Source organism: Schistocerca americana, chromosome 6 (genome assembly GCF_021461395.2).
Source record: "Schistocerca americana isolate TAMUIC-IGC-003095 chromosome 6, iqSchAmer2.1, whole genome shotgun sequence".
NCBI lineage: Eukaryota > Metazoa > Arthropoda > Insecta > Orthoptera > Acrididae > Schistocerca > Schistocerca americana.
In genome coordinates, this window is record NC_060124.1 from 578,028,171 (window position 1) to 578,041,257 (window position 13,087).

Consider the following 13,087-nt stretch of genomic DNA (forward strand, 5'->3'; position numbering starts at 1 on the left):
ATTTAACACACACATCTAGGAAAGATAACTTGCCATCCTTCTCCACCTCCACCGTAAATCTTATGTTAGGGTGTATACCACACAAATGATCAATGAACTGATACAGTGCTTCACTGCCGTGCAGCCAAATTAAAAATGTGTCATCAGAATATCTGAAGAGCACTATTCAACACTCTTTCTTCACAACCTTCCATGAAAAAGTTTGCTATGGCTGGAGACTATGGCTAACACATGGCTGCTTCATCAGTCATTTCATAATAATTTCCACTGTACAAAAAGTATGTGGTTGTCCATGTGTGCCAAAATAATTTAAAAAATTCTGGGGAGAAATGAGTGTCAATTTGTGTGTTGATGTAGATAATTAGTTTTCCATATTTTAAAGGAAGAAGCAGTGCGACAATCCTCACTGAGTTGGTGGAAGTGTGGGCAACAATGCACCATCTCATGACATAGTAGTTAGATGTTGCAGATGCATCTAGACTGACTGTGGAATGGTGGCCCATAGTCATGGTGCAAAAGTGAAGTTTGAAGGTCCTTTGACTAAACTAGCTTCTGTTCTCAAGGAGTTTGTTATTTATCTTATATTTTGACTTCCAAAATCCATTTTATTCAGCCAGCTACCACACACACACTTGTGTTGGCACCAATATGCTCCCATTGACTGGATGATGCTGGTTTGCTTGAAACCGCTTTTACAAAAATTTCTGAACCAAACACAAAACGCTGAAATGTCCAGGATGTTATAAGAACAATATGAGAAGAATAAATTGCCACTCACTCAATAGAGGAGGTGTCAAGTCACAGACAGACATTGAAAAGACTACTAAACTTTCAGGAGTCAGATAAAAAAGTCCTTCTTCAGAAACAAAAAATGCACACACACTCACACAAGTACACAACTCAAACACAAATGGATGCCATCTATGGCAACTAGGCAATCGAGCCCAAGTAGCAATAGATGGTAGGGGTATGTGTGTGAGGGAGGGGGTGGGGGGTGTTTGTTCTGCTTCTTCAAACTTTTTTGTCTGAAAATGCCTCATTTATGTGGTGAGTATCAATCCCTTCTCTTCATGTTGTTGAAGCAAATATGATGCCTTCCACCTAGCTATATGCTATTAGAAAGTTCTCCACACAGCAGGACTTCAGCTGTTTGCATCTAGCCACCAAAGCTCTTGCAGACTGATTAAGCTGTAAGTGTTAAGCATACTTGCTCGGTTTTTGAAACTTTATTCCTCTGTGAGATCTGCAGCATCCTCCTGAGACAGCAGAAATGAAAACTGTTCTGTCTGTGTTATTATATCATGACGGTTGTCTGACTTTCACTGTGATAAAGAAGCAGACTGGTTATACAAGCCTCAAACTTTGTTATTTTGATGTGGGGAGATCACGTCCACAGTAGATCAGGAGGCTCTGGAGCCGTATAGTGATTCTGCATGTGTATTGAAGACAGGAGTGTGCAAGCACATCAAAAAGACCCATGCAAAAACCTTTCCAGTAATTGTTTGGTGGAAAATACCTTCATCTGCCTTTGCAGTTACTGCAGTCCTCCTTTCACTCATAAAATATGACAATTTTAACATCGCATAGGGTCAGCGGAATATATCCCTCTTCCAACCAGAGGCAAAGAAGTGCATTCAGATGTTGAGGTGGAGCAGATTTTCTACTTTTTAAGTTTACCCTAAAAATATTCATTAATTATCCTATGAAGGCAACATTTAGAATGAAATAAAATATTTACAGTTGATGGTAACACAGTTTACAGCTGATGGTAACACAGCGCTCTTGCAAAAAATTGCATAGAGGTAAAGCAGGTCATAATTTTTCACAAGTAGGCTTTTCATGTCCTACTGGCTGTAATCACATTTATAGTAGTTCTACTCTCAGAGGAATGACCAAACAAATTCACAACATTTGTACAGAACAGATGTATAATCATAGATTCTCCTGATGGCAGTTCAAGTATTACAGTGTTGTTGTGCTTATGTCACAGGACATTTAACCTTTAATGTTGCATGTTACTAATAGTAAAACAGTAAGTTTTTGTAAAATGTGAAACATGTCCTTCATGGCATAAGAGAAGGATGATTTGAATTCTATCTTTGAATCTTCACCAAAAATGTACGGGAAGTCCTATATTCACTATAAAAATGTTTAGCAAGTAGCAATGTAAGGCATGCTATAAGACCTTACATTGAGTTACATTAGTCCTATGCCTCTTGTTTTAAGGACCAGTCAAATTCAAATGAGACAAATGGAAAATAATAAGTAAACTGTTTATTATTTCAAAAGTTATCATGATGGCGTCCTCTTGGGTAAAATATTCCAGAGGTAAAATAGTCCCCCATTCTGATCTCCGGGTGGGGACTACTTGAGAGGACATCGTTATCAGGAGAAAGATAACTGGCGTTCTACAGATCCCTTAATCGGGCAGGTAGGTTAGAAAATTTAAAAAAGTAAATGGATAGGTTAAAGTTAGATATAGTGGGAATTAGTGAAGTTCGGTGGCAGGAGGAACAAGACTTTTGGTCAGGCGAATACAGGGTTATAAATATAAAGACAAATAGGGGTAATGCAGGAGTAGGTTTAATAATGAATAAAAAAATAGGAATGCGGGTAAGCTACTACAAACAGCATAGTGAACGCATTATTGTGGCCAAGATCGACACGAAACCCACACCTACTACAGTAGTACAAGTTTATATGCCAACTAGCTCTGCAGATGTCGAAGAAATTGAAGAAATGTATGACGAAATAAAAGAAATTATTCAGATAGTGAAGGGAGAAGAAAATTTAATAGTCATGGGTGACTGGAGTTCGGTAGTAGGAAAAGGGAGAGAAGGAAACGTAGTAGGTGAATATGGATTGGGGGCCGCCTGGTAGAATTTTGCACAGAGCACAACTTAATCGTAGCTAACACTTTGTTCAAGATTCATAAAAGAAGGTTGTATACATGGAAGAAGCCTGGAGATACTGAGAGATTTCAGATAGATTATATAATGGTAAGACAGGGATTTAGGAACCAAGTTTTAAATTGTAAGACATTTCCAGGGGCAGATGTGGACTCTGACCACAATCTATTGGTTATGAACTGTAGGTTAAAACTGAAGAAACTGCAAAAACGTGGGAATTTAAGGCGATGGGATCTGGATAAACTGATTAAACCAGAGGTTGTACAGAGTTTCAGGGAGAGCGTAAGGGAACAAATGGCAGGAATGGGGGAAATAAATACAGTAGAAGAAGAATGGGTAGCTTTGAGGGATGAAGTAGTGAAGGCAGTAGAGGATCATGTAGGTAAAAAGACGAGGGCTTGTAGAAATCCTTGGGTAACAGAAGAAATATTGAATTGATGAAAGGAGAAAATATAAAAATGCAATAAATGAAGCAGGCAAAAAGGTATACAAACATCTCAAAAATGAGATCGACAGGAAGTGCAAAATGGCTAAGCAGGGATGGCTAGAGGATAAATGTAAGGATGTAGAGGCTTATCTCACTAGGGGTAAGATAGATGTAAGATAGATACTGCCTACAGAAAAATTAAAGAGACCTTTGGAGAAAAGAGAACCACTTGTATGAATATTAAGAGCTCACATGGAAACCCAGTTCTAAGCAAAGAAGGGAAAGCAGAAAGGTGGAAGGAGTATATAGAGGATCTATACAAGGGCGATGTACTTGAGGACAATATTATGGAAATGGAAGAGGATGTAGATGAAGATGAAATGGGAGATATGATACTGCGTGAAGAGTTTGACAGAGCACTGAAAGACCTGAGTCGAAACAGGGCCCCGGGAGTAGACAACATTCCATTGGAACTACTGACAGCCTTGGGAGAGCCACACCTGACAAAACTCAACCATCTGGTGAGCACGATGTATGAGACAGGCGAAATACCCTCAGACTTCAAGAAGAATATAATAATTCCAATCCCAAAGAAAGAAGGTGATGACAGATGTGAAAATTACTGAACTGTCAGTTTAATAAGTCACGGCTGCAAAATACTAACACGAATTCTTTGCAGATGAATGGAAAAACTAGTAGAAGCCGAACCAGGGGAAGATCAGTTTGGATTCCGTAGAAATATTGGAACACGTGAGGCAATACTGACCCTATGACCTATCTTAGAAGCTAGATTAAGGAAAGGCAAACCTATGTTTCTAGCATTTGTAGACTTAGAGAAAGCTTTTGACAATATTGACTGGAATACTCTCTTTCAAATTCTGAAGGTGGCAGGGGTAAAATATAGGGAGCGAAAGGCTATTTACAATTTGTACAGAAACCAAATGGCAGTTATAAGAGTTGAGGAACATGAAAGGGAAGCAGTGGTTGGGAAGGGAGTGAGACAGGGTTGTAGCCTCTCCCCGATGTTATTCAATCTGTATATTGAGCAAGCAGTGAAGGAAACAAAAGAAAAATTCAGAGTAGGTATTAAAATCCATGGAGAAGAAATAAAAACTTTGAGGTTCGCCGATGACATTTTAAATCTGTCAGAAACAGCAAAGGATTTGGAAGAGCAGTTGAATGGAATGGATAGTGTCTTGAAAGGAGGATATAAGATGAACATCAACAAAAGCAAAATGAGGATAATGGAATGTAGTCGAATTAAGTCGGGTGATGCTGAGGGTATTAGATTAGGAAATGAGACACTTAAAGTAGTAAAGGAGTTTTGCTATTTGAGGAGCAAGTAGAGAGGATATAAAATGTAGACTGGCAATGGGAAGGAAATGGTTTCTGAAGAAGAGAAATTTGTTAACATCCAGTATTGATTTAAGTGTCAGGAAGTCGTTTCTGAAAGTATTCGTATGGAGTGTAGCCATGTATGGAAGTGAAAGATGGACGATAAATAGTTTAGACAAGAAGAGAATAGAAGCTTTCAAAATGTGGTGCTACAGACAAATGCTGAAGATTAGATGGGTAGATCATATAACTAATGAGGAGGTATTGAATAGGATTGGGGAGAAGAGAAGTTTGTGGCGTAACTTGACTAGAAGAAGGGATCGGTTGGTAGGACATGTTCTGAGACATCAAGGGATCACCAATTTAGTATTGGAGGGCAGCGTGGAGGGTAAAAATTGCAGAGGGAGACAAAGGGATTAACACACCAAGTAGATTCAGAAGGATGTAGGTTGCAGTAGATACTGGGAGATGAAGAAGCTTGCACAGGATTGAGTAGCATTGAGAGCTGCATTAAACCAGTCTCAGGACTGAAGACCACAACAAAATCATCACAATTGTTAAGACATTTACTTCACTGTGAGACAAGCTGGTCAATGGCTTCATGAAAAATGTTTGCACTTCTCTACAGAACCATGACTATACCCAGAACCGTGGCTGCACCCAAGTTGGCACCTTTTCATGTGAAGCATTGTAGCATAGTCAAAACAACCTTGGCATCATATGAGCGGGCAGTATCATGCAACAGAATGATGCCATCCATTAATTTTCCTGAGCATTTGGACTACATGGGGTGCTTCAATTTTTGGAAATTGTCCATGTACATGTACATTGTTCATGTACAAATATTGTGACACTGTGAACCAGAAAGTCAATGAGCAGCAGGCCCTTGCAGTCAGAGGAGGAGCTTATGTGACCTATTGTTTCAACTATACTTTAGAAGTTTTTCTGGGAAGCTCTTACACATCCTCCATACAGTCCTGATCTCTCCTCATGTGATTTCCATATTTTTGGAGCCCTGAAGAAATACATTCATGGTTATTGATTTGCATTGGATGAAGAGATGTGCACCTGAGTAAAATCATGGTTCCATAGGCAACTACAGGCATTTTATCCAGGAAGGTATTGACTGGTTGCCTCACAGTGGGGTAAATGTATTGACAGTTATGGTGATTACTTTTAAAATAATAAACAGTTCACTTACTTTTTTTCCACTTGTCTCGTTTACATTTGATTGCCCCTTATACATAAGCAGATCACAATTTCTGAAATAAGGAGAGGTTGGAAGTGACATCAGAGCTTAATGATGAAACCATATAGAGACACAGATCATGTAATTGGATTGGGGAAGGAAATTGGCTGAGTCATTTTGATGCAGATTATCTGCGCTTTAGCCACAAGGAATTTAGGAATGGCTAGTTGGGAATTTGAACCACCATCCTGATGAATCTGAATCCATTGTTGTACTACTGCACCACTTCACTCAGTCTAGAATAGCCGTAGTTACTCTGATGCTGCAATTCACTGGACCTTTTATAGCAGAGTAACTTTATATGTTGCATAAGTAACAATGTGTATGGCAGATGAGGAATGTTCAATTACAGGTCACCACAAGTGGAACATAGAAAGCAGGAGTGATATAAACTTTAGCGCTGATGGAGGGGAATAATATTTAAAAAATCTGGATCAAGAGGGATGTAAGAAAGCTCGGGCACATATGCCTAACAGCTTATAATAATAAATATTTTGTGTACACAGAGGGTAAAGTATCCTATTATTCTTATATTTACAACCAGATAGCAGCAACTTAAATTCTGAAACTGGCAACCTGTCATCATCATTTGAATGTATGTACCAAAATGATGTATTCCTGCACATATTGTTTAATAGTATGACATATGATATTTTTTATTTTTCCGTTTGTCTTCTTAGTTTTCTTATTTGCAACCTGCTTCTTAAGGAGTAGGGGGAATGATGTGTGTGTGTGTGTGTGTGTGTGTGTGTGTGTGTGCACGCGCACAAGATTAATTTTATCTGTATATTTTTGTAAGGGGTGCATAATTTTTGTGTATATTTTTGTAAGGGGTGCATAATTTTTGTTCATTAAAAAGTTGTGTATTTTCTACCCCATTGAGTTATTTTCTGTGTTTTGCCATGATTGTATTTGTAATGTGAGTAGTATTTATTGTATTGATGTTTCATTGTGTGAATTGAAGTACCACAAGTCATTTGTTCTGAAGTAAAGGAAGTGCTGAAATTCGTACTATTTGTAGGGATGTAGCTTTATCCTGTTTTTCTATATATTGCAGGTGAGCAAGAGGCGCATTTATGTGGATTTGCCAGAACCTTTACGTGGTCAAGTTCTGAACACCACAACTCCAGGATCAAGCAGCAGCAGCGTTGGAATAATAATCTCTCTTATTGTCCTTCCCTTCACCCTTGCTCTGTGCAGACTTCAGTAAATCATTTATAGGCACTGCTGAACTGTTTAAGGATTTCCAGTAAGAGGTCCTTTGAGTCAATGTTATTTTAAAAATTTTCTGCTCGAATGTTGCTTCTTGCTGAATTCTTGGTAATATGTGAACCAATTGTTATGGATAGTATTAAATATATCCCATGATTGAGATCAAACCTTTTTTGTGTGAAGCCAAAAGTGTAATATTTACAGTCATTAATGCAATTCCTCTATGATTAGAGCTTATAGTAAGTATGTTAGAAGTATTTATAGTATAAACATTCCCCTCATATCAATTTAAATGGTTTTCGTAGTTTTGTTATGAAAAAGAATGAGGCAAAGATTTTTGTATCTGTGATCTGAGAATCTTTTGTGTTAATCAGTGTCCAGTGCAGATGAGTTTGTCTATTATGTAAATTGTTTTACCAAGAGCCTGTTCGCCTAAAGTGAAAAAGAAGAGAGAATGAGTCAGCATCAATCATCAGCACTAATTACGTTAGAGCATCAAGTGTATAATAAATAACTTCAATATGTTTGGCTAATTTACTACTACCATTATCTATACCTGTTTCATTGGATGAAACTTGCTATCCCTGTTTGCCATATTTGAGATTGCTGCTGCTTGGTTCCCTTATTTCCTGTACAAAAGTAAGGGCTTTACATCAGCAATATAGATAAAAAAATGTTTTGTTTTCTTTGTGTCTGCAAGTTTGAAATGTTGAGAGCAAATAATGTAGATAAGCTATACCTAGATATGCTTTCAGCTGTATTCATAAATATGTTGTGAGAGGAAATTTAAGCTTTGTACTGACTGCACAAAGTGCAAAATACTCCTATTGCAGAGTTTACCAAACTTGACACAGACCTCATACACTGTAAGATTTGGACTGCACAACAGTAGAATGCGGCAAAATTATATTTGCAAAGTAGAAATATGTTAATTTCTCATAATATTCATCATATCCCATGCTTCTGAAAGAGTTACTAACCGCAGTACATAGAAATCAGTGTAAAAGAAAATGGTTATATGTTGTAACAGATCATTTTTGTGGCCAGTAATTGTTCTCTGTATATAAATAAATATTTTCAGTTCTCTCTACATTTTACTTGTGTATTTAATTCTTTTTATTTTGGCCCTGAAATCTTAAATCATTTAATATTTCTCTCTTTAAAAAATCTTCATTAAAGTGTAATATGAGATGATTTTTTTAAAAGCAGCATAGCTTTATAGAGACCAGAAGAAATGAAAGCTTGGGTCTTTATAAAAGTATGAAACAATTCAATGAACAATATGAAGCTGCTATACAGTCTGGAAAGAATGCTTTGGATTGGACAGTTTTTACTGTAAAAATATTTAATAAATTGTAAGTGCATCCAGATGTATAAAATATCAGTAATGTAACAATATAGTGAATGTTTTCATTTTATTCATCAGAGGTACTCCTTAACAACAGCAAAAATTCATCAGTTTACTAATTTAGCCATGTAACAGACATATGATGTCCAACCGTAGCCACCATTTCACAGAAAATAGGGAAAAAGAGACCATGAAGTGTCAGTTCAGTGTTATATGTATCACATCTAGTGTTTGTACTCATTGTATCTACATTGCATTGGCAGGAGAGGCTTGTTCTGCTAATAAGTCTAAGCTGCTTTCTAAATCAAGTATGACAGAATTTGTGTGAATTCAGATATCGAGAATGGTTCTCTAGATAAATTATTTGCAATGGGGTTATAGGAAAATGTGTGATTTGAGACATTGTTAGTGTAACCTGTTCTCATAACACTAAAAAGAAATAACATTGGTACCTTAATCTGCAGGTGTATTTTGATGTGCTCTTCATTAACAAAGGAATTAACATCCCTAATCACAATATTTCTCATTAAAATGATGTGAAGTATTTATGTTCATTTCCCAATATTGGTAAGATAGGCCTATGCAAATGTTTTTAACAAGAAAGATTTTTAATAATAACAGTATGCAATAGCTAAACTTCACAATCAAAGGATTCAGTGATACAATTATGATGCTAAAATTAATGAACTGAGTACTTACTGATACTTTCTTCAATATGCCAAACAGCATCTAACAACATTTAATGTCACATAAATTAGTTTGAGATGAGAAAAAACTCACTTAAGTTATTGTGAGCTTCATACACATCAACATAGCTCTACAAATCACAATTCTAATTTCTTTTTGTTATTCCAGAAACATAACTTAGTTTATTATTGTTATACAAACATGGTATTCAGTATAAAGAATTCCTTTTCACAATATTGCTCTGTTGCTTGTATCGGTGTGTAAATACCAGCTTGGTATGCTGACAGGTTGATACATAAGCAGAGGTCCAGAGAAGTATTTTTCTACAAATAGGACAATATGTGTGATAACAAGTGTCCCAAATGAGCATTTAAATCATACAGTTTTTGGCAATGCTGTACAGTAGCTGCTCCATAGTTAAATGTAGGCTCTAAGTACTTGGTTCAAAATTTTTCCTTTTACCATATAACAATACTGATTTAAAGCGTCGAGTTTTTGTCTGTATCAAATCCACTCTTTCTTGTCCTTGAAAACAACTGTAATGTTTTAGTTCAAATTTTTCTTGTTTCTGTATGTGAAGAATCAGGTGATGGCTTTAACTTAGCTGGCAAAGATTAGAAACAAAAGAGAGCAGTTGTAAGGAAATCAGAAGTATTAGCCCACAATCTTCTGCCATTTGAGAAGAGATTTACTGGATTTTGATTTTTATCAACATTGTCAGCTGATCAAGAACAGGAAAGTAAATTTAAACTCAACTTTTCCTATTACAACTTTTGCAACAAATTGGTTTTTTTGTGTGCTTATGTACTTAATCCTTTGCTACATATAGTCATTGTTAATAAGTGATCTGTTATTTATTTGTGTGTGTAACATGTGGCAATTTTAATCTAATTTTATTTGGGCATCATGTGGCTTTGTTAGCTATTTACTACCACAAGCAAATATTACAATTTAAATACATGCTGTGGCATCACAGAATATAAATCAGATTATTAATAAAAACAATGTAAAGGCGGGTGACCAATCGGACAAAATTATTTTCTACATTCAACAGGTGGAAATACACCAACTATGTTTGGAATGACATCTTGAGCATTGAAGCTACTCAGATTGTTCATTCTTTCTAACAACTTCCATGTTAAATCAGACATGATAGTGTTGTTCTTGTATTATGAAAGGTAAACTGAACAACAATTGTCTTTCGGCAGAAAATGTACTGTACATACTATGTTTTGTGCTAAATATCAGCATGATTAAAATATGACAAAAATATATTAATTGCATGCAACTTTTTTAGAGCCAAAGAGAAATTGTTCTACATTTTTTAATGTACTAAATATGTTTGTTTATCAACAGCCAGAGTTTTACTCTGTTTTCCCTTTTAGGGTTGAAGAAACAGCCACTTGTTGTTTTGTTCTGGGTGGCTGTATTATCTGCAGATTTATACTGTACTTTCTTGTTTGGTGAAAAATGTGTGTGCTTATAAATTCTCTCTTAACTCGTGATGCAATGTCCCTACAGCATTGTGGCTATCTTATAGAATATGTGTGTTTCTGACTTCTATTGTTGTTGCTGATGTTTATTGTAATATTAAAGAAAATGTGATACTGAGTCTGTGTAAAAGCTATTTGTCAGAATCTATAGTCATAGACAAAAATATAGTAAAGTATTATGCAACAGATTCCGTTAACTTTGTATGTTGTAGATTTGTCAGTGTGGTGTCTTTTTGCAATAAAACATCCTAATTTGTATAAAAACTTCAAACTGTTTCATAAAAGCTATGGTAACCTACAAGAAGTATATTCTGGATTTACTGTTACTTCTGCATCTGTTTTTGTCAAATTATTGGGCTTACATTAGTATATGAGTGCATTCAGAATGTTTGCTGACATTAATTGATTTTTTCTTAAAACTGATGACTCCTGATTCAGTAATTGAAAGTTTCACGGTAAACAAGTGAAAGTAAGTTACATTTCAGCTCATGTAATACCTGTTTTTCTTTCATCTGCCATGTACTTCACACTAACTTCTCGGCTTGTGTTGCGGACATCCAGGTACTTTACAAGTGATAGTGGTTCAGGGCTGAACTCAACAGGAGAATTACATTCAAGTTCTCCCATCAGTGGTTCGTAGTTTATATTTAGTTATGAAAGAAAGAACCAAAAAACTATTAACACCTGACTAAAATTTTTTCATTGCTTCATGAACAATAAGATTTGGTGTTTAATGCTGTAATAACACTGTCCTTCGAAACCCAGAGTGTGTTGAGGTAAATTTGTGGCATTCAGCCACATATCATATTGAGCAACAGAGAAAACATGAAGTGTGGCAGAAATAGATCACGGTTGTAATGCTGAAGCCAACAAATAAGTCCAAGAACAATCCTAGAAGAAATTAAATAGATAATTAACTGAATGCATCGTAAGAACAGAAGGAACTGTGAGCAGAATATGCTGTATAAGGAAAAACTTTGAAAACACTGAAAACATTTTTGATATCAGTACTGAAAAATAAAGATGACACCTGGACAATTTGCTCATTCTGGTTATGTTGGAGCAAAATACTTGTATTCGGTATGTAAGAATACTTATTCAAAGGTTTCAAATTAATTGGCATTCTATCAGGACTTGTAATACTTCTGCAATAAAAAACTCATTCAAAACACATGGTGTAGGCTACCATGCTTTTGTTATACGGTTTGTTTTTCTTCGTGTCACTAGCAGTCTATGAAATGCTTCATAAGATTGTAAATGATAGAACTAGTTCTATTAGCATTATTTTAAGAATTATGTAGCCAGGACAGACATTTTATCTTCTGTTATTGTGAAAAATCAGCTTCAAAGACTAAAGTAAATCATGGTAATATGGGATCAGAAGTTAACTTAATCTTTTGAATGTTGTGAAATCATGGTAACTAGTTGTTTATGTCAGATGCACTATTTTTAATATGTGTTAAAATTATCTAATAAATAATAATAATGGAAATGTCTGCATTTTTCTTAGACTGCACTATACTATAGCTTTTATCATTATAGTAATATCATAAATTAAGAGACTGGTGTAAATCACAGTTCTCACTTCAAGTACTCGATGCAACTACCTGAAAAGATATGTACTTGACCCAATTTGGTCAGTGGTGTGATGTATAAAGTGCTATTTGATGGAATTATAATAAATATTTGATACAAAATCTGCTTTTACTTATGAAATACCTGTAACCATTATCAACTCACTTTGTTTTAAGTATACTAATAAAAGAACTGATGGATAAAGATATAAGATGACCATATTGTTAACAAAATTTCTTGTAAGCAAGTATGTGTGTTAAGACAAAGCCAAGATAACTTTACTGCTTTGCAAATAAAGAACCACTACCTCACATACTAACAAAAAGTTAGAGAGCCTGTACATATAATTATAACAGTTTTGCATTAGTATCTTGATTTCTTACGACTTATTGCTTTGAGCTGTAAATAGAGAACCTGATCTCTTCCTGAGTGATTTTCAGTCCCTCATCATTGTTCCTTTACAACTTGGTGGGATCTGTTCAGCAGTACCTCAGTAATTCATTAGGTACCTAAATCTCATCAGTTGCTGTTACCAGGATTGACTCGCATATTACTCCTTGACTCATGTTCTCAGACTACATTTCCATGTCAGTCTCCATCCTGGAACCTCACTCATATTATTTATATCCAGTTGCAATAAAATTAAATGCTTTTGTAATAATACCAAAAATAATCAGGATGTACTTCATGCATGTATTCAATTTTATTACTGATATTCACTTCATAATAACATTTTACTTTTGAAGACCAAAACAATAAACAAGTCTGTGGTAATGCCACAGGTACTTGCGTGCCACTATCACATGCCAACTTATTATGGACCATCTGGAGGAATTCTTCCTATCCAGTCAA

The 13,087-nt window shown here is 35.6% G+C and overlaps 1 protein-coding gene across 2 annotated transcripts in view; it reads left to right on the forward strand.

Annotated features, from left to right (window-relative positions):
• Nucleotides 1-12,357, forward strand: part of LOC124619246 (protein FAM151B) — a 381,817-nt gene extending 369,460 nt beyond the window's left edge. For both annotated transcript variants that reach the window (XM_047145492.1, XM_047145493.1), the window contains exon 5: nucleotides 6,978-12,357. In XM_047145492.1, the coding sequence (XP_047001448.1) occupies nucleotides 6,978-7,130 (153 nt within the window). In that variant the 3' untranslated portion in view covers nucleotides 7,131-12,357. The remainder of the gene's footprint in view (nucleotides 1-6,977) is intronic.
• Nucleotides 12,358-13,087: the final 730 nt, after the last annotated feature.